The sequence below is a fragment of the Pristiophorus japonicus genome, chromosome 10 (genome assembly GCF_044704955.1).
Source record: "Pristiophorus japonicus isolate sPriJap1 chromosome 10, sPriJap1.hap1, whole genome shotgun sequence".
Classification (NCBI taxonomy): Eukaryota; Metazoa; Chordata; class Chondrichthyes; family Pristiophoridae; genus Pristiophorus; species Pristiophorus japonicus.
The window spans coordinates 200,011,014-200,036,715 of NC_091986.1; the positions used below are offsets into that span (position 1 = coordinate 200,011,014).

The 25,702-nt window shown below is 46.4% G+C and overlaps 1 protein-coding gene across 1 annotated transcript in view; it reads left to right on the forward strand.

The window, feature by feature from the left end:
* Window positions 1–3,334: 3,334 nt before the first annotated feature.
* Window positions 3,335–25,702, forward strand: part of LOC139274896 (regucalcin-like) — a 36,297-nt gene continuing 13,929 nt past the window's right edge. Inside the window, exons 1-4 of the mRNA XM_070891621.1 lie at window positions 3,335–3,352; window positions 14,016–14,181; window positions 21,027–21,209; window positions 23,736–23,951. Of these exons, the coding sequence (XP_070747722.1) occupies window positions 14,019–14,181; window positions 21,027–21,209; window positions 23,736–23,951 (562 nt within the window). The 5' untranslated portion in view covers window positions 3,335–3,352; window positions 14,016–14,018. The remainder of the gene's footprint in view (window positions 3,353–14,015; window positions 14,182–21,026; window positions 21,210–23,735; window positions 23,952–25,702) is intronic.

Genomic DNA, 25,702 nt, shown 5'->3' on the forward strand with positions numbered 1-25,702 from the left:
GCCAATTTGCACACAGCAAGCTCCCACAGTCAGCAATGTGCTAGTGACCAGATAATCTGTTTGTGTTAAGTTGGTTGAGGGATAAATATTGGCCAGGACACCGGGGATAACTCCCCTGCTCTTCTTCGAAATAGTGCCGTGGGACCTTTTACGTTCACCTGAGAGAGCAAATTGGACCTTGGTTTAACGTCTCATCTGAAAGACAGCACTTCCAGCAGTGCAGCGCTCCCTCAGTACTGCTCTGGAGCATCAGCCTAGATTTTTGTGCTCGTCTCTGGAGGGGTGTTAGAACCCACTCAGAGGTGAGGGTGGCAGCAAGTGATCCACCAGCTGTCACCGAGTCAAGGTCTTGTGTGTGCCTAATACCCATTTAGAACATAAGAACATAAGAAATAGGAACAGGAGTAGGCCATACGGCCCCTCGAGCCTGCTCTGCCATTCAATAAGATCATGGCCGATCCGATCACGGACTCAGGTCCACTTTCCTGCCCGCTCCCCATAATCCCTTATTCCCTTATCATTTAAGAAACTGTCTATTTCTGTCTTAAATTTATTCAACGTCCCAGCTTCCACAGCTCTCTGAGACAGCAAATTCCACAGATTTACAACCCTCTGAGAGAAGAAATTTCTCCTCATCTCAGTTTTAAATGGGCGGCCCCTTACTCTAAGATCATGCCCTCTAGTTCTAGTCTCCCCCATCAGTAGAAACATTCTCTCTGTATCCACCCTGTCAAGCCCCCTCATAATCTTATATGTTTCGATAAGATCATCTCTCATTCTTCTGAATTCCAATGAATAGAGGCCCAACCTACTCAACTTTCTTCATAAGTCAACCCCCTCATCCCCGGAATCAACCTAGTGAACCTTCTCTGAACTACCTCCAAAGCAAGTATATCCTTTCGTAAATATGGAAACCAAAACTGCACGCAGTATTCCAGGTGTGGCCTCACCAATACCCTGTATAGCTGTAGCAAGACTTCCCTGCTTTTATACTCCATCTCCTATGCAATAAAGGCCAAGATACCTTCGGCCTTCCTGATCACTTGCTGTACCTGCATACTATCCTTTTGAGTTTCATGCACAAGTACCCCGAGGTCCCACTGTACTGCGGCACTTTGCAATCTTTCTCCATTTAAATAATAACTTGCTCTTTAATTTTTTTCTGCCAAAGTGCATGACCTCACATTTTCCAACATTATTCTCTATCTGCCAAATTTTTGCCCACTCACTTAGCCTGTCTATGTCCTTTTGCAGATTTTTTGTGTCCTCATACATTTGAGATCTATTAACTCCTGTTTTTAAAGCCTGTGCTGGTTTCAAACCAAATCCAATTCATAGGGAGGCCTCAAACGAGAAAATGTACAAAAAGTCAAATACTAAACCCTAAGCACATGTGCAAATAAAGATAAGATAAAAAGTTGCTTGCTAAAGTGCACATACTGTGTTGTGATCATGGAGATATAATATATCAACAGCTGTAGACTGGATGGCTTGATGTTGGAGGATTGTCCATATTTGGTTCAGTAAATTATTTTAGCCAGGTTACTGCCTTCTCAGTGAGTATTAGACCAGTAATTTATTAGGCACAATCCAATGTCACCATGGATGTCTACAAGTGCCCCACCTCCTCCAAACAATCAGGACACCAATAAAAAGATAGTCTGCTCAAACTAAAATCCCCCGCAAAAATGGGTGGGAAAACTAATTGTGAGGAGAAGACAAAACATCTGCAGAGGGACATAGACAGACTAAGTGAGTGGGCAAAAATTTGGCAGATGGAGTATAATGTGGGAAAGTGTGAGGTTATCCACTTTGGCAGAAATAATAGAAAAGCAAATTATAATTTAAATGGAGAAAAATTGCAAAGTGCTGCAGTACAGAGGGACGTGGGGGTCCTTGTGCATGAAACACAAAAAGCTAGTATGCAGGTACAGCAAGTAATCAGGAAGGCAATTGGAATGTTGGCCTTTATTACATTTGGGATAAAGTATAAAAACATAGAAGTCCTGCTACAACTTTTCAGGGTATTGGTGAGGCCACACCTAGAGCACTGCGTACAGTTTTGGTCTCCGTATTTAAGGAAGGATATACTTGCAGTGGAGGCAGTTCAGAGAAGGTTCACTAAGTTGATACCAGAGATGAGGAATAGGTTAAGTAGGTTGGGCCTAAACACATTGGAGTTCAAAAGAATGAGAGATGATCTTATCAAAACATATAAGATAATGAGGGCGCTTGACAAGGTGGATGCAGAGAGGATATTTCGACTCACAGGGGAAACTAAAACTAGGGGACATAGTCTTAGAATAAGAAGCCGCCCATTTAAAACGGAGGTTTGTAAATCTGTGGAATTCTTTGCAGAGTTGTGGAGGCTGCGTCATTGAATATATTTAAGGCGGAGATAGACAGATTTTTGAAGGACGAGGGAATAAAGGATTATGGGGAGCGGGCAGGGAAGTGGAGCTGAGTCCATGATCGGATCAGCCATGATCTTATTAAGTGGCGGAGCAGGCTCGAGGGGTCAAATGGTCTACTCCTGCTCCTATTTCTTATTTCTTATGAATGTACGACAGCTCCGAAATTGCAAGACTGGGAAGGGTGGAAGATCAGCATGCCCTATTCCTTTTAATGACCAGAAATTGCAAATACTTCAAATCAGGCATGGTAAGCTCCATGTTGTGGGATTATCTGATCAGTTAACTGCCGTCGGGTCTGATTCCACACTGGGAATGGAGTCTCGGGGCGAATAACTAAAATCACAAGTGTCAGTTCAGGTTGGAGGAAATAGTCAATCCCGTGTGGTACTCACTGGTTACCTGGAGCGTTACTGGGACAACCGGTCATAGTGTGCTTGCACTCCAGAGTCATGTGGTCAACAACTATAACTTGCATTTACATAGCGCCTTTAACGTAGCAAAACGTCCCAGTGGCGCTTCACAGGAGCGTTAGTAAATAACATTTGGCACCGAGCCACAGAAGGAGATATGAGGGCAGTTGAAGAGGTAGGTTTTAAGGAGCGTTTTAAAGGAGGAGAGAGAGGCGGAGAGGTTGGGAGGGAATTCCAGACAATTCAAGCTCCAAACATGGGATAATGTGTAAAATTACATTTATAAGAAAAGTCTTTTCAGTTCCAGTTGGACAATAAATGTGCTGTGAGATTTAGGGAGATCCAGCACAGACAGACATAGAATCAGGCCAAGTCACCTATGTCTAAAAGATAATCTAAAGTGCTGACAGGGATAAACGTAACAAAATATTCCCATTAATGATTGACCAACCTCTTCATGGGTTTGTTTTTTCAACTGAAATCTGTTCACATCGATCTAAAGCAGCGGAGGAAACGTACAGCCACCAGGTACTTACCATTATCTTTTCGGTTTTCTTTCCTCCCCTTCTGTAAATGTTCAGGGGCATGTTTCCCCATGTGTTTCCCTTGTAATGTTACTGTGTGGATACTGGTGGGCTGAGGCAGTGTCTATTCTCTGGCTGGGGTCACAACTAAACAACAGTAAAATTGCCCAATGGACTTGAAAGCAAATCTCTGAGTGTATCGAACAAGGGAGGTTGAAGGCAGCCCCCATCTCTTGAAAAGGGAGTTCCGCATTGGTGGCCTGGGCTCCAAGGAAGATTCGGGGCCAGGTCCAAGCTCTCAGGACGGCCTCTTTGCCACTGTGTGTGTATGTCATCAAAACCCAGGTCGCCGTTTGGAGCGTGGGCAGGAACATTGGTGAAGCCTTGGAACAGCGGAACAGCGGGAAGGTCGGGGCGGATGAGCGGCGAGAGATTGTGGCGAACGTACGGCGAGTGATTGAGGCGGAGGAGCGGTGCGGGATCATGGCGGAGGTACGGCGAGTGATTGAGGCGGAGGAGCGGTGCGGGATCATGGCGGAGGTACGGCGAGTGATTGAGGCGGAGGGGCGATGAGAGATCGTGGCTGAGATTCGGCGAGTGTTCGTGGCGGAGGTTCGGCGAATGTTTGATGCGGCGGTGTGGTGAGAGATCGTGGCGGAGGTGCAGCGAATGTTTTCGTGGCAGAGGAGCGGCGAGAGATCATGGCAGAGATATGGCAAGAGATTGTGGCGGAGGAGCGGAGAGAGGTCATGGCTGAGATATGGCAAGAGATTGTGGCGGAGGAGCGGAGAGAGGTCATGGCTGAGATATGGCAAGAGATTGTGGCGGAGGTGCGGTGAGAGATCATGGCAGAGGTGCGGTGAATGAGGGTATGGGGCCCAGAAGAGCCGAGGGCCCAGGGGCAGCACGGGCCAGCCCACACTGCGATATGTGAGCGCACTAGGTCCGTGCAGCAGAGCAGGTTTCCAGTTGTCCTGGTTATTCTTTGCTACTGGATAAAAGCCTAGCTCTGTCAAGCCCGTGTGGTGGCTGATGTGCAATGGTCACCACATGTTAAAAAAATCCACGCACAGGCATCTTCCACTCCTTCAATTGGAGTTCAGGACTAGAATATCGGGCCCTTCATTGAAACATCTGTGAACTCATGTGAAAGCAAGTCATCCTCGTTCGAGGGACTGCCGATGATGATGACGATGTATTTGTTTGTGAGTGTTTGTGAGTGTTCTCAACTCCATCCCGCAGCATGCGACCCGCCACCACCTCAGTGAAACCCCACCGTTGCACAAGGTAGGAAAAGCCATGAAACAGCTCAAGAATAAGAAAGCTACGGAGTGGATGGATTCCCTGCTGAGGTGTGAAATGGCGGAGAGGCGCTGTTGGCGCGGATACATGACCTCATCTCTCTCATCTGAGAAAGGAGAACGTGCCAGGAGATCTCAGAGATGCAGTGATCGTGACCATCTTTAAAAAAGGGGGACAAGTCCGACTGCGGCAACTACAGGGGAATCAGCCACTGGGAAAGTTGTCGCTAGAGTTCTCCTCAACCGCCTTCTCCCTGTGGCCGAGGAGCTCCTCCTGGAGTCACAGTGTGGATTTCGTCCCCTGCGGGGCACAATGGACATGATTTTTGCAGCGCAACAGCTGCAGGAAAAATGCAGGGAGCAGCACCAGCCCTTATTCATGGCCTTTTTCGACCTTACAAAGGCGAGGGTCTATGGAGCATCCTCCTCTGTTTCGGATGCCCCCAAAAGTTTGTCAACATCCTTCGCCTGCTCCACGATGACATGCAGGCTGTGATCCTTACCAACGGATCCATTACAGACCCAATCGACGTCCGGACCAGGGTCAAACAGGGCTGCGTCATCACCCCAACCCTCTTCTCAATCTTCCTCGCTGCCAACAAGCTCCCCGCTGGAGTGGAATTAAACTACATAACCAGTGAGAAGCTGTTTAACCAAGCTGCCTCCAGGCCAGGTCCAAGATCACCCTAACCTCTGTCGTTGAGCTACAGTACGCGGACGACGCCTGCTTCTGCGCACATTCTGAGACTGAACTCCAGGATATAGTCAATGTTGTTACTGAAGGATATGAAAGCACGGGCCTTACGCTAAACATCTGTAAAACAAAGGTCATTCACCAGCCTGACCTCACCGCACAGCACTGCCCCCCAGTCATCAAGATCCATGGCGCAGCACTCGACAACGTGGACCATTTCCCATACCTCGGGAGCCTCTTATCAACAAGAACAAACATTGATGTGGAGATTCAACACTGCCTCCAGTGCACCAGTGCAGCCTTCGGCCGCCTGAGGAAAAGAGTGTTTGAAGGCCAGGCCCTCAAATCTACCATCAAGCTCATGGTCTACAGCGCTGTAGTAATAGCCGCCTCCTGTATGGCTCAGAGGCATGGACGATATACAGAAGACACCTCAAGTCGCTGGAGATATATTACCAACGATGTCTCCGCAAGATCCTACAAATCCCCTGGGAGGACAGGCGCACCAACATCCGTATCCTCGTCCAGGCTAACATCCCCAGCATTGAAGCACTGACCACACTCGATCAGCTTCGCTGGGCAGGCCACATAGTTCGCATGCCAGACACGAGACTCTCAAACGAGCCAAAGGGGCAGCGAAAATGTTACAAGGACACCCTCAAAGCCTCCCTGATAAAGTATGACATCACCACTGACACCTGGGAATCCCTGGCCAAAGACCACCCTAAGTGGAGGAAGTGCATCCGGGAGGGCATTGAGCATTTCGAGTCTCAACGCCGAGAGCATGCAGAGGTCAAGCGCAGGCAGCGGAAGGAGCGTGCGGCAATACAGTCCCACCTACCCCCTTCCCTCGGTGACTCTCTGCCCCACCTGTGACAGTCTGTGGCTCTCGTATTGAACTGTTCAGCCACCAAAGAACTCGCTTCAGGAGTGGAAGCAAGTCTTCCTCGATTCCGAGGGACTGCCTATGATGATGAGTAGAGGCAGTTTAATCTGTTTTCAGATCACTCATTCTATAGCAGCTGTTTTCCCTATGAAATGAACTGTGAATACTTCCCTTTCTTTCAGAGAGAAGGGAACCGGGTTGATTGACAAATACCAGGAATGACTTCCCTGAGTAGGGCAATAAAGGCCAGCATTCTGGAGTCATTCAAGATGCTGTTGGGCACTCTGATCATAAGATACATACAGATAAGGAAAAAAGAAAGACTTGTATTTATATAGCACCTTTCATGACCACCGGACATCTCAAAGCACTTTACAGCCAATTAATTACTTTTGGAGTGTAGTCACTGTTGTCATGTGGGAAACAAGGCAGCCAATTTGCACACAGCAAGCTCCCACGAACAGCAATGTGATAATGACCAGATAATCTGTTTTTAGTGATGCTGATTGAGGGATAAATATTGGCCAGGACTCCAGGGATAACTCCAATGTTCTTCTTCGAAATAGTGCCAGAGGATCTTTTACATCCACCTGAGAGGACAGACAGGGCCTTGGTTTAATGGCTCATCCGAAAGACAGCACCTCTGACAGTGCAGCACTCTCTCAGCACTGCACTCGAGTTTCAGCCTAGATTTATAAGCTTAAGTACCTGGAGTGGGACTTGAACCCACAATCTTCTCAGAGACGAGGGTGCTACCCACTGAGCCACAGCTGACACACGAGGAGTGCTATTTGGCCTATCATAATCCAAAAAGACGCTACAGCCTCCAACCCCACTGTAGCATCTGATTGTTTCTCAAAAGATCCCAAAGTTTTTGTCTCATAGATCACTCTTTGAGTGAAGAAGGACCTTCTGATATCAGTCCTAAATTGGTCTTTTCCTAGCTTGAACCGCTACCTCCTTATGCTTTTCCCACAGTTGAATTCAAAATAGTATTCCGGATTAACCTTTTCCATTCAGATTGATCACCTGGACTAGTTTCGATTGCCTAGATGGGTCGGACAGGAATTTACCAGTTTCCCCCCCCCAAATTGGCCTGGGTTTTTTTATCTGGTTTTTCACCTCTCCCAGGAGATCACATGGTTTCAGGTGGGGTAGAGGGTATATGTTGTAATACACAAGGTATCGCAATGGGCCAGAGTGTCTTTACCTGTCTGTCATTGTGTGTATGATCGTATTCCCTTATCCTATATACCTCTATAAGATGTCTTCATCTCATTTCCAGACTGAAAATTGTAGGTTTCTTCTGTCTTATCCTCATGACTCAGACCTTTGAAACTAGGGGTCAGCCTTGTGGTTATTCTCTCTACCATTTCCCTTATTTCTTGGTGACCACATCTGGACACAGTACTCACTCAGTCTGACCAGAGCACTGTATTGTTTTATCTTGATGGTACTCAAAATTATATATTAATGATGGGAATACATCATCCGACATATTGCCCATTACTGACATCCAGTGTTATTAAGGCCGTGGATGGGGTGGGGCAGGGGTTCAAATGTAAAGGGTCTATTACAAGGTGGGAGATTTTATTTTAAAGATTTTTTTCTCTGCCAACTTTGCTAGCCATGCTATGTTGAATCAGTGGTAAAGGTAAATGGTTGCTACTGGTGCTGATTGCCATCAGGGATGTCATTTTGTTCTGTTTGTTAAAGCTGCCCTTTTCACATTATTACAACATAAGAACATAAGAAATAGGAGCAAGAATAGGCCATTTGGTCCCTCGAGCCCGCTCTGCCATTCAATAAGATCATGGCTGATCTTCTACCTCAACTCCACTTTCCTGCACTATCCCCATATCCAAAAATCTATTGATCTCTTTCTTGAATATATTTAAAGACTGAGACTCCACAGCCCTCTGGGGCAGGGAATTCCAAAGATTCACCATCCTCTGAGTGAAGAAATTTCTCCTCGTCTCAGTTCTAAATGACCGACCCCTTATTCTGAGACTGTGATCCTTGGTTCTAGATTCCCCAGCCAGAGGAAACATCCTCCCTGCATCAACCCTGCCAAGCCCTGTAAGAATGTTGGATGCTTCAAAGAGATCACCTCTCATTCTTCTAAAAGCTAGAGAATATAGGCCTTGTCAACGCAATCTCTCCTCATAGGGCAATCCCCCCATCCCAGGAATCAGTCTGGTGAACGTTCGTTGCACTCCTTCGATGGCAAGTATATCCCTCCTTAGGTAAGGAGACCAAAACAGTGCACAATACTCCAGGTGTAGTCTCACCAGGGCCCTATATAATTGCAGTAAGATGTCTTTACTCTTATACTCAAATCCTCTTGTAATAAAGGCGAACATCTTAATTGCTTGCTGCACCCGCACGTTAACTTTCAGTGATTTGTGATATGAACCTTCACCTTCCCTTCCACCCCTCCATCATCATCGCAGAAAGTCTGCAGCTTGAATTGCGGTGTCAAGAAAAATACTTTGTGGTATTTGTGAATGTACAAAATCTTTCAAACGTGCAGTTGTTCTGGTATAAACGCTGGCCTCCAAATCCAACTCACAGTTCCAGGATTTCGGATCAGCTTCTGCGATATCAATGGGGATTGGATTCCAGGGCTGAACACATTGCAAGTGTAAGCCTTTCGGGCAACCCAGAGAGCTCAGCTGCCTGCCTCGGGGGTTTGTTTAATTAACAGTAAGGCTATGACCTGAAAACTTTGAATTTGGTTTGGGATTTGCGGTGATTGACTCCAGTGCCAGTACTGATTCACAAATTGCCATGATGGGATTTGAACATACATCTCCGGATTGCTGTCCAATAACAAAACTACTATTCTACCTTTCCCTCCAGAGCAGACCGGAACCTCAATTTAACATCTCATCTAAATGACGGCACCTCCGACAGTGCGGCACTCTCTCAGCACTGCACTGGAGTGTCAGTCTAGATTTATGTGCTAAAGTCCCTGGAGTGGGACTTGAACCCACGACCTCTAACTCAGAGGCAAGAGTGCTACCCACTGAGCCACAGCTGGCACCTTAGACCTTTATATTTATTAATCACTATATTTATTTATTTCCTAAAATCAAGTTCTCTCTTTTAAATGCTAAAGTTGATTTCACGTTTTGACGTGCAAAGTGGCCATTTTATAATATTAATAATATTTCAAATGTAAAACCTTCACCGCGGAGAGTGGTGGACCCAACAACAGTTGGTTCAAAGCACTTTGCCTGCTTTCGTAACATCTTGAGGTTGTGCTTTCCTCCATGTCTCCCACCTGAATAACACGAGTTCCTATAGTGTTTCTATAGTCCTTACTACTCGGGGGATCAAGGGGTATGGCGAGAAAGCAGGAATGGGGTACTGAGGTTGCATGTTCAGCCATGAACTCATTGAATGGCGGTGCAGGCTCGAAGGGCCGAATGGCCTACTCCTGCACCTATTTTCTATGTTTCTATGTTTCGATGTTTCTGACTGCAGGTGCCAATTGTTGGGTAACACTGCTGGACAGACCATTGTCCCTGTGCCAGGAGTTAAGGTTCTAAAAGCAGAGGCTTAGTTGTTCATGTTTTATAATGAATGATGCCCACAACATCATGGAGACTCACACCTTCCAGTCACTGAGCCCAAGCTGCAAGACAGCACCTGCTCGATTTCCCTCACTTCCTTACAATGGTCGTGCTTTTTAAGCTCAGCTAAAAGGCTTTCTCCATGACCGCCACTCTTGGTTTTGCATTCAGTATTATTAGCACAACATAACAAAGACTTAAGGGGAGAAATTCGGGAGCGCCCCGTTTGGAGCATCAACTTTTAACAGTTGAAAAAATTAGCGGCAGGCGCGAATGATTTTCAACTGAAAAAAAATGAGGTGTTTGCGCTCCAGGAAGGAAGTGGAGCGCTAAATCAAGCCTTCCACTTCCATCCTGGAGCGCTACAGGCCGCAGGCGGGACGGTCATGGTGCAGCGCTGTACAATGGGCCGTGCAGTGCTGTCGTGTTCCGAGGCTGCTTCCCTCCCTTAAAGGGAAGGCCCATTGCTGCCAGCTCTGTATTGGGCACAGTGAGCTGGTCCCCGACGGCAGCCACGATCCAGCCCGATCAGCAGCGTGCCGGGCTGATCAGTCCCATGCACTGCAGCAGAGTGCCAGGCTGATCAGCCCCATGCACTGCAGCAGAGTGCCAGGTTGATCAGCCCCATGCACTGCAGCAGAGTGCCGGGCTGATCAGTCCCATGCACTGCAGCAGAGTGTCAGGCTGATCAGTCCCATGCACTGCAGCAGAGTGCCAGGCTGATCAGTCCCATGCACTGCAGCAGAGTGCCAGGCTGATCAGTCCCATGCACTGCAGCAGAGTGCCAGGCTGATCAGTCCCATGCAATGCAGCAGAGTGCCGGGCTGATCAGTCCCATGCACTGTAGCGGAGTGCCGGGCTGATCAGTCCCATGCACTGCAGCAGAGTGCCAGATTGATCAGCCCCATGCACTGCAGCAGAGTGCCAGGCTGATCAGTCCCATGCACTGTAGCGGAGTGCCAGGCTGATCAGCCCCATGCACTGCAGCAGAGTGCCAGGCTGATCAGTCCCATGCACTGTAGCGGAGTGCCAGGCTGATCAGCCCCATGCACTGCAGCAGAGTGCCAGGCTGATCAGCCCCATGCACTGCAGCAGAGTGCGAGGCTGATCAGCCCCATGCACTGCAGCAGAGTGCCAGGTTGATCAGCCCCAGGCACTGCAGCAGAGTACCGGGCGGATGGATCGCGGCCAAAACAAAATCGCCCAAAAAGTGAAAAACAGAAGTACAACATTTTTTCCACTTATCTTGGCCACCTCCCCTTTAAACTTCACCCCAAAGCACCCGGTCTCCCGATCCATACCTCCTGCAGCTGCCGGTGTTTTTGCCTGGCGCTGTTGCAGGGGCTGGAACCCAAGTTCGGGTCCTGGGTGTTACCGGGGCGATGCGCAAGGCAATGATGTCACAATTTCCGGGCGCAGGAGATCGAGGCGCAACGCCCTCCCGCCGCGTGCTAATTTCCTGCCGAAGTTAGCGGGAGTTGTTCATCTCATCGCCCGATCGGTTGGTCATTAGTGTCCTGTTAGCGCCCCCCGGAGGCGGTAACGGGAGGCACTAAGGAGGCCAATTTCTAAGCCAAACTTTCTCGTGGTGTCAGAAGCTTAAAAGGCTACACAGTATGGTCTCGGGACGTATCATAAACGACATATATATTTACATGTACAGAAAAGAATAAGTCTGTAGATGCATCCATGAAAATAATAGAACTAACCTATGTTATGACTGATATCAATGGTCAGGACTCAGAAATCATAAAATCTTTGAAATTTATGGCACAGAAGGAGGTCATTTGGCCCATCGTGTCCGCGCCGGTCAAAAAAGAACCATCCAGCTGAATCCCACTTTCCAGCTCTTGGTCCATAGCCCTGCAGGTTACGGCACTTCAAGTGTACATCCAAGTACTTTTTAAATGTGGTGAGGGTGTCTGCCTCTACCATCCTTTCAGGTAGTGTGTTCCAGACCCCCACCACCCTCTGGGTGAAAACATTTCCTCTCAAATCCCCTCTAAACATCCTACCAATTATTTTAAATCGATGCCCCCTGGTTATTGACCTCTCTGCTAAAGGAGCTTCCTATCCACTCTATCTAGGCCCCTCATAATTGTATACACTTCAATTAAATCTCTCCTCAGCCTTCTCTGTTCCAAAGAAAACAACCCCAGCCTATCCAATCTTTCCTCACAGCTAAAATTCTCCAGCCCTGGCAATATCCTCGTAAATCTCCTCTCTAGCCTCTCTAGTGCAATCACATCTTTCCTGTAATGCGGTGACCAGAACTGCATCCAGTACTCTAGCTGTGGCCTAACTAGTGTTTTATACAGTTCAAGCATAACCTTTCTGCTCTTATATTCTATGCCATGATGAATAAAAGAAAGTATACCAGTCTTGCTACCTTCAGAAATCTGTGGACATGCACTCCAATGTCCCTCTGTTCCTCTAAATTTCTTAGCTACCATTTATTGTGTATTCACTTGCTTTGCTGACCCTCCCCAAATGCATTATCTCACACTTCTCCGGATTGAATTCCATTTGCTACTGTTCTGCCCACCTGACCAGTCACTTGATATCTTCCTGCAGTCCACAGCTTTCTTCCTCACTATCAATCACATGGCCAATTTTTGCATCATCTACATACTTCTTTATCAAGCCCCCTACATTGACGTCTAATTAATTGATATATAGCACTAAAGCAAGGGACCTAGTACTGAGCCTTGTGGAACCCCACTGAAAACAGCCTTCCTGTCACAAAAACACCCATTGGATGTTAGCTTCCTACCACTGAGCCAATTTTGGATCCAGCTTGCCACTTTCCCTTGGATCTTGTGGGTTTTTACTTTTTTGACCAACCTGCCATGTGGGACCTTGTCAAAGGCCTTGGTAAAATCCTTGTAGACAACATCAAATGCACGACCATCATCGACCCTCCTTGCTACCTCCTCAAAAGTGTCAATCAAGTTAGTCAGACACGACCTTCCTTCAACAAATCCTAAGAGGGAGAAATTCATTATCGCCCTGTTTGGGAGCGGTAACTTTTGAAAGCCGGGAAACTTAACGCCAGGTCTTTCGTGCTCCAGGAAGGAAGGGGAGCACTAAATCAAGCATTCCACTTCCTTCTTGGAGTGCTACAGGACGCAGGTGCGGTGGACACCTCGGCAGTGTTGCACACTGGGCCGTGCAGCGCTGCCGCTTTCAAAGGGCCCCTCCGCTCCTTATAGGGAAGGGCGATTGGTGCAGGCTCTGCAATTTAGAACACACCTTCCTGGCCCACCAAGGGAGCGGGGCACCCGTGCGATCAGCCCGACACTCAAGCAGAGCATCGGGCTGAACGATCGCGGCAGGAACCCGCTAAGAAAACGGTATCAACAAATGCACGTTCTTTTTTACCTACCTCAGCCACCTCGCCTTTAACCATCGCCCCGGTAGTGGCCGGCCGCTGCACGACTCCTGCAGCTGTCGGTGTTTTCACCGGCGCTGCTGCAGGGGGCGGAAGTGAATTTTGGGGCCGGGATGCTAACGGGACGATGAGCACGCCGGTGATTTCACGATCTCCGGGCGCAGGAGATCGGGGCGCAACGCTGTAGCGCCGTCGCTAAACTCACGCCCGATATGGCGGGAGTCGTTAACAGCGTAGATTCCTCCATTTCATTACGTGGGATATACGACACAGAAACAAGCCATTCGGCCCAAACAGTCCATGACCGCGTTTATTCTTCACTCGAGCCTCCTCCCATCTTTCCTCATCTAAATCTATCAGCATAATTCTCAATTCCCTTCTCCTTCATATGCTTGTCTAGCGTCCCATAAAATGCATCTATACTACTCGCTTCAACCACTCCCTGTGGTAGCGAGTTCCACATTCTCATCGCTCTCTGGGTAAAGAAGTTTCTTCTGAATTCCCTATTGGATTTCTTGGCGACTATCTTATATTGATGGCCTCTAGTTGTGCTCGTCCCCACAAATGGAAGCATTCTCTCTGTACCCATTCTTTCAAAACCTTTCATAATTTTAAAGACCTCTATTAGGTCACCCCTCAGCCTTCTCTTTTCAAGAGAAAAGTGACCCAGCCTGTTCATCCTTTCTTGATAGGTATAATCTTGCATTTCTAGTATCACAGAAGATGATTGGTGCAAAGAAGATGATTCAGCCCATTGTATCTGTGCTGGCTGAAAAGGAGCCTGATTATTAAGTGACTTTTTAAATATTTTTCACAGGCAATGGCTTCCATTAAGATCGAGTGTGTCGTGAAGGACAAGAGTAGAATTGGAGAGAGCCCAGTTTGGGAAGAAAAGCACGGTTGCCTTGTGTATGTGGATATCACAGGACAGAAGGTGTGCTGCTGGAATGCAGCCACCAAACAAGTAAAAACCGTACACGTTGGTAAGCAAAGGTTGTCTTCACATGGGACAGTTCCATTCCTAGCCATATATATGGCAATTGTTACTTCCTTTTATTAAAATGTGCATAAACCTTCCCCTTCAGAAAGAAAGAAAGACTTACATTTATATAGCGCCTTTCACGACCACCGGATGTCCCAAAGCACTTTACAGCCAATGAAGTACTTTTTAAGTGTAGTCACTGTTGTAATGTAAGAAACGCGGCAGCCAATTTGCGCACAGCAAGTTCCCACAAACAGCAATGTGATAATGACCAGATAAGCTGTTTTCGTTATGTTGATTGAGGGATAAATATTGGCCAGGACACGGTGAGATATAGGAGCCCAGTTATTGCCCGTGATAGAAATTTAGATTTTTTTTTCCTCTAAAATGAAGAATAGGAGGACTAACCAAACTGCCTGGGACATTCTCTCCATTGAATTCTCTCCTCTCTATAGCTGCTAGACGATAAAAGTATTGCATCTAAAATGCATTTTTCCCATCAAACTTTTGATGTCCTCATTTTCTGTCACACTGGCACCTGATTGGTTGAGATTTCATATTCACAAAACAGCAGTAAATCATACATGGAGAAGTAGGTAACATAATTATTAAACATGCAGAGTGTGGGTAAATGGGCTTGAACCCAGCTATTTACAATATATATAAATGATTTAGACGAAGGCATTGAATGTAATATCTCCAAATTTGCAGATGATACTTTGGTGGCAAAAACAGGAAGGCAGATTATTATCTGAATGGTGACAGATTAGTAAAGGGGAAGTGCAACGAGACCTGGGTGTCATGGTACATCAGTCATTGAAAGTAGGCATGCAAGTACAGCAGGCAGTTAAGAAAGCAAATGGCATGTTGGCCTTCATAGGAGCAGGGAGGTCTTGCTGCAGTTGTACAGGGCCTTGGTGAGACCACACCTTGAGTATTGTGTGCAGAGATGGTCTCCTAATCTGAGGAAGGACGTTCTTGATAGTGAAGGTTCACCAGACTGATTCCCGGGATGGCAAGACTGACAAATGAAGAAAGACTGGATCGACTAGGCTTATATTCACTGGAATTTAGAAGAATGAGAGAATAAGTGGAGAGAGAAAGAGAATTGTTCCGATGGAAGGTCATCGAGCTGAAACATTAAATCTGTTTCTCTTTCCACAGATGCTGCCTGACGTACTGAGTGTTTCCCGCATTTTCTGTTTCAAAAAAAACTTTAACCGATTTCACACATTTCCGAAGCAGAGAGTGGCCTTTGTGTTCCACCGGGCGATCAGTCCGTCGTACTCAAGGCTGTTGCATCTTCTTCCATTCTCCTGCCGCTCTAACCTCCGACTGCAGTGCTCTTTCGTCCCCGACGCCCTCTCCTTATACATTCTTCCTGGTTGGGGCGTGAGTACCATTCGTTCTGCCTCAATGATTGGTAGAGTAGGCTTCGATCATGAGCTTACCTTAAATGATTGACAGGTCAGGCGATTGAGGCCTGGTGCACCAATTCCATGTGACTCATCAAACTGACATGTCAAACCCATCTTTCGTTTAGGCACTCAACATCGAGTCCAACAATTTCAAACCAGAACTACTTCCCATATTTTTTTCCCCATTCCTCTTTTTTTTACAAACGCCATCTTTTTATTCTCTTTCCTGGGGCAGCAGGTGATAATTCCGCCATTCACACCCCCTCTTGACTCATCTTTTGTTGCCTAACTTGTACCATTACCATCTCATTTTTGCCCATCTACCCTTTTGTCTCTCTGATCTCTCCTGCCTTCCACCCTATCACAGACCTTCCCTTTTGTTCTTTCCTCCCCTCTCCTTTTCCCTGCCCCTGCACTTCCTTAAGAATCTGTGCATCTCGAACTTTTCCAGTTCTGAAAAAAGGCTCACAGACCCAAAACGTTAACTCTGTTTCTCTCCACAGATGCTGCCTGACCTGCTGAGATTTCCAGCATTTTCTGTTTTTATTTCAGATTCCAGCGTCCGCAGTATTTTGCTCTTGTGGTAGGTCCTGCCTCTGTTTCACATTTCTACAGCCCAATCATTCTTTTCAATCACCTTTTTTTGTTGACTATTTCTGTGGCCTCTTAATCGATGCTTGCCTCATCATTCCTTTTGTTATTTAATCACTCCTGCCTTCCTTCCCTTCCCCACTTTCCCTGCCTCTGTACACTTGCTTATCATCATAGGCAATCCCTCGAATCGAGGATGACTTGCTTCCACGTCAAAAAGTTCACAGGTGTTTCAATGAAGGACCTAATAGTCCAGATCCCGAACTGAATCTTGAAGGATGGAAGATGCTTGTGCGTGGATTTTTTTTAACGTGTGGTGACCGTTGCACACCAGCCACCACACGGGCTTGACAGAGCTAGGCCTTGTTCGAGTGGCAAGGATTACCCTGTACTATGTGGGAAGTCAGGGATGCTTCCGGTGTCCCTGATGACTACATATGCGGGAAGTGCATCCGCCTGCAGCTGCTGACGGACCGCATTGCGGCACTGGAGTTGCAGGTGGATTCATTCTGGAGAATCCACGATGCTGAGAATGACGTGAATGGCACATTTAACGAGTTGGTCACACCGCAGGTAAAGGGTACTCAGCCAGATAGTAAATGGGTGACCAGCAGGAAGAGCAGTGTAAGGAAGGTAGGGCAGGGGTCCCCTGCGGTCATCCCCCTGCAAAACAGATACACCGCTTTGGGTACTGTTGAGGGGGATGACTCATCAGGGGAGGGCAGCAGCAGCCAAGTTCATGGCACCGTGGGGGGCTCTGCTGCACAGGAGAGCAGGAAAAAGAGTGGGAGAGCGATAGTGATAGGGGATTCGATTGTAAGGGGAATAGATAGGCATTTCTGCGGCCGCAACCGAGACTCCAGGATGGTATGTTGCCTCCCTGGTGGAAGGGTCAAGGATATCTCGGAGTGGGTGCAAGACATTCTGAAAAGGGAGGGTGAAAAGCCAGTTGTCGTTGTACACATAGGTACCAACGATATAGGTCCTACGAGACGAATTTAGGGAGCTAGGAGCTAAAGTAAAAAGTAGGACCTCAAAAGTAGTAATCTCAAGATTGCAACCAGTGCTACATGCTAGTCAGAGTAGGAATCGCAGGATAACTCAGATGGATACGTGGCTTGAGCAGTGGTGCAGAAGGGAACGATTCAAATTCCTGGGGCATTGGAACCGGTTCTGGGGGAGGTGGGACCAGTACAAACCGGACGGTCTACACCTGGGCAGGACCGGAACCAATGTCCTAGGGGGAGTGTTTGCTCGTGCTGTTGGGGAGGAGTTGAACTAATATGGCAGGGGGATGGGAACCTATGCAGGGAGGCAGAGGGAAATAAAAGGGAGACAGAGGCAAAAGATAGAAAAGAGAATAGTAAAAGTGGAGGGCAGAGAATCCCAAGGCAAAAAACAAAAAGGGCCACATTACAGCAAAATTCTAAAGGCACAAAGTGTGTTTAAAAGACAAGCCTGAAGGCTCTGTATCTTAATGCAAGGAGTATCCGTAATAAGGTGGATGAATTAACTGTGCAAATAGATGTTAACAGATATGATGTGATTGGGATTACAGAGACGTGGCTCCAGGATGATCAGGGCTGGGAACTCAATATCCAAGGGTATTCAACTTTCAGAAAGGATAGAATAAAAGGAAAAGGAGATGGGGTAGCATTGCTGGTTAAAGAGGAGATTAATGCATAGTTAGGAAGGACATTAGCTTGAATGATGTGGAATCTATATGGGTAGAGCTGCAGAACACCAAAGGGCAGAAGACTTTAGTGGGAATTGTGTACAGACCTCCAAACAGTAGTAGTGATGTTGGGCAGGGCATCAAACAGGAAATTAGGGGTACATGCAATAAAGGTGCAGCAGTTATCATGGGTGACTTTAATACGCATATAGATTGGGCTAACCAAACTGGAAGCAATACGGTGGAGGAGAATTTCCTGGCGTGCATAAGGGATGGTTGTCTAGACCAATATGTCGAGGAACCAACTAGGGAGGAGGCCACCTTAGACTGGGTGTTGTGTAATGAGAGAGGATCTCATGTGCGAGGTCCTTTGGGGAAGAGTGACCATAATATGGTGGAATTCTACATTAGGATGGAGAATGAAACAGTTAATTCAGAGACCATGGTCCAGAACTTAAAGAAGGATAACTTTGAAGGTATGAGGCGTGAATTGGCAAGGATAGATTGGCGAATGATACTTAAGGGGTTGACAGTGGATGGGCAATGGCAGACATTTAGAGAACGCATGGATGAACTGCAACAATTATACATCCCTGTCTGGCGTAAAAATAAAAAAGGGAAGGTGGCTCAACCGTGGCTATCAAGGGAAATCAGAGATAGTATTAAAGCCAAGGAAGTGGCATAAAAATTGGCCAGAAATAGCAGTGAACCTGGGGACTGGGAGAAATTTAGAACTCAGCAGAGGAGGACAAAGCGTTTGATTAGGGCAGGGAAAATAGAGTACGAGAGGAAGCTTGCAGGGAACATTAAGATGGACTGCAAAAGCTTCGATAGCTATGTAAAGAGAAAGAGGTTAGTAAAGACAAACGTAGGTCCCCTAAAGTCAGAATCAGGGGAAGTCATAATGGGGAACAAAGAAATGGCAGACCAATTGAACAAGTACTTTGGTTTGGTATTCACTAAGGAGGACATAAACAACCTTCCGGATATAAAAGGGGTCAGAGGGTCTTGTAAGAAGGAGGAACTGAGGGAATCCTTCTTAGTCGGGAAATTGTGTTCGGGAAATTGATGGGATTGAAGGCCGATAAATCCCCAGGGCCTTATGGTCTGTATCCCAGAGTACGAAAAGAAGGTGGCCTTGGAAATAGCAGATGCATTGACAGTCATTTTCCAACATTCCATTGACTCTGGATCAGTTCCTCTGGAGTGGAGGGTAGCCAATGTAACCCCACTTTTTAAAAAAAGGAGGGAGAGAGAAAACAGGGAATTATAGACTGGTCAGCTTGACATCGGTAGTGGGTAAAATGGTGGCATCAATTATTAAGGATGTCATAGCAGCGCATTTGGAAGAGGTGACATGATAGGTCCAAGTCAGCATGGATTTGTGAAAGGGAAATCATGCTTGACAAATCTTCTGGAATTTTTTGAGGATGTTTCCAGTAGAGTGGACAAGGGCGAACCAGTTGATGTGGTGTATTTGGACTTTCAGAAGGCTTTCGACAAGGTCCCACACAAGAGATTAATGTGCAAAGTTAAAGCACAAGGGATTGGGGGTAGTGTGCTGACGTGGATTGAGACTGGTTGGCAGACAGGAAGCAAAGAGTAGGAGTAAATGGGTACTTTTCAGAATGGCAGGCAGTGACTAGTGGGGTACCGCAAGGTTCTGTGCTGGGGCCCCAGCTGTTTACATTGTGCATTAATGATTTAGACGAGGGGATTAAATGTAGTATCTCCAAATTTGCGGATGACACTAAGTTGGGTGGCAGTGTGAGCTGCGAGGAGGATGCTATGAGGCAGCAGAGTGACTTAGATAGGTTTGGAGAGTGGGCAAATACATGGCAGATGAAGTATAATGTGGATAAAAGTGAGGTTATCCACTTTGGTGGTAAAAACAGAGAGACAGACTATTATCTGAATGGTGACAGATTAGGAAGAGGGGAGGTGCAACGAGACCTGGGTGTCATGGTACATCAGTCATTGAAGGTTGGCATGCAGGTACAGCAGGCGGTTAAAAAGAAAATGGCATGTTGGCCTTCATAGCAAGGGGATTTGAGTACAGGGGCAGGGAGGTGTTACTATAAGTTGTACAGGGCCTTGGTGAGGCCACACTTGGAGTATTGTGTACAGTTTTGGTCTCCTAACTTGAGGAAGGACATTCTTGCTATTGAGGGAGTGCAGCGAAGGTTCACCAGACTGATTCCCGGGCTGGCAGGACTGACATATCAAGAAAGACTGGATCAACTGGGCTTGTATTCACTGGAGTTAAGAAGAATGAGAGGGGATCTCATAGAAACATTTAAAATTCTGACGGGTTTAGACAGGTTAGATGCAGGAAGAATATTCCCAATGTTGGGGAAGTCCAGAACCAGGGGTCACAGTCTAAGGATAAGGGGTAAGCCATTTAGAACCGAGATGAGGAGAAACTTCTTCACCCAGAGAGTGGTGAACCTGTGGAATTCTCTACCACAGAAAGTTGTTGAGGCCAATTCACTAAATATATTCAAAAAGGAGTTAGATGTAGTCCTTACTACTAGGGGAATCAAGGGGTATGGCGAGAAAGCAGGAATGGGGTACTGAAGTTGCGTGTTCAGCCATGATCTCATTGAATGGCAGTGCAGGCTCGAAGGGCCAAATGGCCTACTCCTGCACCTATTTTCTGTGTTTCTATGTTTCTTAGATGATTGGAGACCTTCTGTGACTTGCTTAAAACCTGTTACATCTCTAACTTTTCCCAGTTCTCATGAAAGGTCATCGACCTGAAACGTTAACTCTGTTTCTCTCAGATGCTACCTGGCCTGCTGAGTATTTCCAGCATTTTCTGTTTTTATAATTGCAATCTCTGAATTGCTTCACCTGGTGGCCCCCTATGGCGACGGCATCAAAACCTGTTAGAGCACGACTGGTAGTCTCTGTTGGCAGTTTTGAATTGGCTGTAGCCTGTAGGCATGTCTCGCTTTCAACAGCATTGTCTGGTTTCGAGATGGCTGTTCCTTTGTTCAATCTGTGCACCAGACGAACAGTCTGCATGCGAGCCATTGTCTATTGTGATCGGGGCTGCTTCTTAATTGTCTGCACCTTGAGTGATGTTGCTGCATCTATAACAGCATCAGTATTTGCAGGATGAGCCACGTTATTGAATTGTACACGTCTATCTTCCCTCAGATGCTCCTGTTGGATCAGTGGTCCCTCGGAGATCAGGGGGATATGTTCTGGCAGTTGGAAAAAGGTTTGCCTTTCTCGACTTTGAAAAGGAAACCGTTACTGACATAGCCCTGGTCGACCAAGATAAAGCAAACAACAGATTTAATGATGGCAAAGTGGACCCTGCTGGACGTTTCTTTGCAGGTTAGTCACAACCAATTTTGCATTTTACATCTCCGTCCACATACAGCTTTGCTGAAATTGGCTTTCACCATTTTACCCTTGTGTTGATCAGGTCTACTTTAATCTACCTTAGGTAAGGTATTTTAGACTTAAAAAGGCAGTTGGATGACGGCGGAATGGATCACCAATTTAGGACTGAGATGTGGAGACATTTCTTCACTAAGAGGGTGGTGAATCTTTGAAATTCTCTATCCCAGAGGGCTGTGGAAGCTCAATTGTTGAGTGTATTCACCACAGAGATCGATAAATTTTTGGACATTAAGGGAATCAAGGGATGTGGGAATAGTGCGGGAAAGTGGAGTTGAGGTAGAAGATCTGTCATGATCTTATTGAATGGTGATGCAGGCTTATGGGGCCCTATGACCTACTCCTGCTCCTATTTCTTAGTAAGGTGTGTGACTTGAAGGTGGTGGTGTTCTCATGCACCTGCTGCCCATGTCCTTCTAGATGGTGGAGGTTGCCGGTTTGGGCAGTAAACTAATCAAGAGGTTTCGAAGATTTATCCATAGAATTTAATCATCATAGACATTCCTCGAATTCGAGGAAGACTTGCTTCCACTCTAAAAGTGAGTTCTTAGGTGACTGAACAGTCCAATTTAAAAGGCAGTAATGAAAGGGTACAAGTGATATCCTAAAGCACAACTCTGAAGATCAAGTAAATTACAAAGCTTGCTAGATTTTCTACCCATTGACTATGAATATCTCGACTAATAACTAGATTATGTGACAGACTTGAAATTATGTTCTGATATTTTAACTTAAAAAAAGGTATCATACACACAAGGGGTACGATAGCATAGTGGTAATGTTGCTGGACTAGTAATCCATAGGTCTGGATTAATGATCCAGAGACATGAGTTCAAATCCCACCAGGGCAGCTGGGGAATTTAAATTTAGATAAATCTGGAATAAAAAGTGAATTTCAGTAATGGTGACCAGGAAACTACTGGACTGTTGTAAAAACCCATCTGGTTCACTAATGTCCTTTAGCGAAGAAAATCTGCTGTCGTTATCCAGTCTGGCCCATCATCATCAGAGGCAGTCCCTTGAAATCGAAGAAGACTTGCTTCAACTCTAAAAGTGAGTTCTCAGGTGACTGTACAGTCCAATATGGGAATTACAGTCTCTGTCACAGGTGGGAAAGGGTGGGGTGGGTAGTCTGGTTTTCCGCACACTCCTTCCGCTGCCTGCGCTTGTTTTCTGCATGCTCTCGGCGACGAGACTCGAGGTGCTCAGCACCCTCCCAGATGCTCTTCCTCCACTTAGGGCGATCTTTGGCCAGGGACTCCCAGGTGTCAGTGGGGATGTTGCACTTTATCAAGGAGGCTTTGAGGGTGTCCTTAAAATGTTTCCTCTGCCCACCTGGGGCTCGCTTGCCATGTAGGAGTTCTGAATAGAGCGCTTGCTTTGGGAGTCTCGTGTTGGGATGCGGACATTGTGGCCCGCCCAACCAAGCTGGTCGTGTGTGGACAGTGCTTCGATGGTGGGGATGTTGGCCTGATTGAGAACACTGACGTTGATTTGCCTACCCTCCCAGTGGATTTGCAAGAGGTTGTAGGTAGGTGACCCCAGACCCACAGCAATGTGGTTGACTCTTTACTGCTCTCTGAAATGGCCTACCAAGCCACACGGTTATGTTCAAGAAGGTGATTCACTGCCACCTTCTCAAGGGCAATTAGGGATGGGTAATAAACTTTGGCCTTGTTGACAAAACCCACATCCCGTGAATGAATACAAAATATGATTAATTTAATTTTTATATGTTCTTAAGTCTTGAATCCATTTTTTTGCTGGTGGTGATATGACCCTTTTTGATATATCAAGAAATGCAAGGGTATACCTATTTGGAAAGGATGAACAGGCTGGGTTTCTTTTCTCTTGAAAGTGACCTAATATGACCTAATAGAGGTCTTTAAAATGATGAAAGGTTTTGATAGAGTAGATACAGCAAGTGTTTCCACTTGAGGGGAAGAGCAAACCTAGAGGCCATCAGTATAAGATAGTCAGCAAGAAATCCAATCGGGAATTCAGAAGAAACTTCTTTACCCAGAGAGTGGCGAGAATGTGGAACTCACTACCACAGGGAGTGGTTGAAGCGAATAGTATAGATGCATTTAAGGGGAGGCTAGACAAGCACATGAGGGAGAAGGGAATAGAGAGTTAAGCTGATAGAGTTAGGTGAGGAAAGATGGGAGGAGGCTCGAGTGGAGCATAAACTCCGACATGGACTGATTGGGCCGAATGGCCAGTTTCTGTGATTATGACATATTATAGAATATAATGGAGTTATTCTGTGATCCCAACTTATATTATCTCTACCTCACACTCCCTATGAATGTGACTCCTCTATTGGAAGCATGGAATTGTGGAATCATCCCTATATTCTCAATATCAGAAATTACTGCATACTCTTTGCATGTGCTATTAATGTATTAGGAAAACTTCAATGGTTAGTATTTACAGGGCTAACACTGACTTCTGCTACAGGGACCATGGCAATGGAGACTCGTCCAGCTGAAGTCGAAAGGCAGCAGGGATCTCTCTATGCTCTGCAGTCTGATCACTCTGTGGTCAAGCACTTTGACCAAGTGAACATTTCTAATGGTCTGGACTGGTCACTGGATCACAAGACCTTTTATTATATAGACAGCTTATCTTTTGCTGTGGATGCGTTTGACTATGACCTACACTCAGGAAAGATCTGTAAGTATATTTTAAAACGTACTTGGTCACATGTTGGAATGAGCCATTTTGTGATGTGTACATTTTTTTCTAGAAAGGTATATTCTTGGCCTCTCTGTTGCTGTGCAATAAATTATAGTTGGCTGCAAGGACAAATGGGCAAAGCTATTCCTGAGCCTCTCTCTGTGCTGACAGGGTGTGTGTGGGAAAGGCACTGGGTTGACTCTTCCTCTGATTTGCCCCTCCATGCCCAGGGAGAAATGCCCAATTGCCTCTTGGTGTCTCGCTATAGTGACACAGATGAGATAGGGAAGTCAACAATGCAAAGTTAGTGTGTAGGAACCTGAGTCCTACCGATCTCAGGCAGCACATTGAGACTCCAGCACCCTGTGCTGCTCCCTAATATTGCTTATATTCATTGATTTGGTCCATGACTAACGTTCATCTTTTGTTAATGGCAATAGGGTTTTAACTAAAGACTTGCATTTATATAGCGCCTTTCACGACCACTGGACATCGCAAAGTGCTTTACAGACAATTAAGTACTTTTGAAGTGTAGTCACTGTTGTAATGTGGGAAACACGGCAGCCAATTTGCGCATAGCAAGCTCCCAAAAACAGCAATGTGATAATGATCAGATAATCTGTTTTGTTATGTTGACTGAGGGATAAATATTGGCCAGGACACCAGGGATAACTCCCCTACTTATCTTTGAAATATTGCAATGGGATCTTTTACATCCACCTGAGAGAGCAGTTGGGGCCTCGGTTTAACATCTCATCTGGCACCTCTGACAGTACAGCATTCGTTCAGTACTGCACTGGAGAGTCAGCCTAGCTTTAAGTGCTCAAGTTCCTGGAGTGGGACTTGAGCCCACCACCTTTTGACTCAGAGGTAAGTGTACTACTCACTGAGCCACAGCAGACACATACATGTAAACACTTTTTAGACAAACTTTTGTTGAAGTTTCTTTTGCTTACTTGCCCCCACTTCAGCCCTGCCATGTTATGTCAGCTTGGCTCCGTTAGTAGCACTCGTATCTCAGGTTGTGGGCCCGGGACTTTAGTATATGATCTAGGCTGGGATTCCAGTGCAGGACTGAGGGAGTGCTATACTTCCAGCGGTGCTATCCTTTGATTAGGTGTTGAACCAAAATCCTGTCTTGTTTGTTCCAGTGGTTCAGGTAGATGATAATGGCTCCATGGCACTAATCTCAGAAGAATAGGCAGTTCTGCCAGAGTTTAGGCCAACTTTCATCCCTCAACCAACATCACTAAAACAGATTGCGCCGCTGTGTTTGCTGATGTGACAACGGCGGTTGAAATTCTTCTACGCGGTATAATTAGCGACGTGCTTATTTGTACTGCAAAAATGGCCAACATGCTCCATCCTTTGTTTCTGATTGGTCCCCTTGGAAGATAAGCCACACCCTGAGGTTTCACAGGAATGTGTAACTGGAACTGTCCATCCCAAGATCTCACTGACTTTGCAAATTGTAACTCGATCCACATTGACTTTCTGAAGCGACAGGGGACAGAGCTCCCCAGAAGACAGCAAGGGCCAGCCAAAGTGCCTTATCTCAGTGCAAGTGCATCCTCCTGCCCCCCTCCACCCCAACATTGATGGGCAGGCATTGTGTACGGATTGTTAACAGGTTTATTGGGTATGAAGTGAATAGTGACAGTGTCATGACTTCTGGATATCATCTACTCCAACGATGTCCCTTATAGAGGTTTGGATGAACGTGATCCGTCATCCCCCCCACCTGTGTC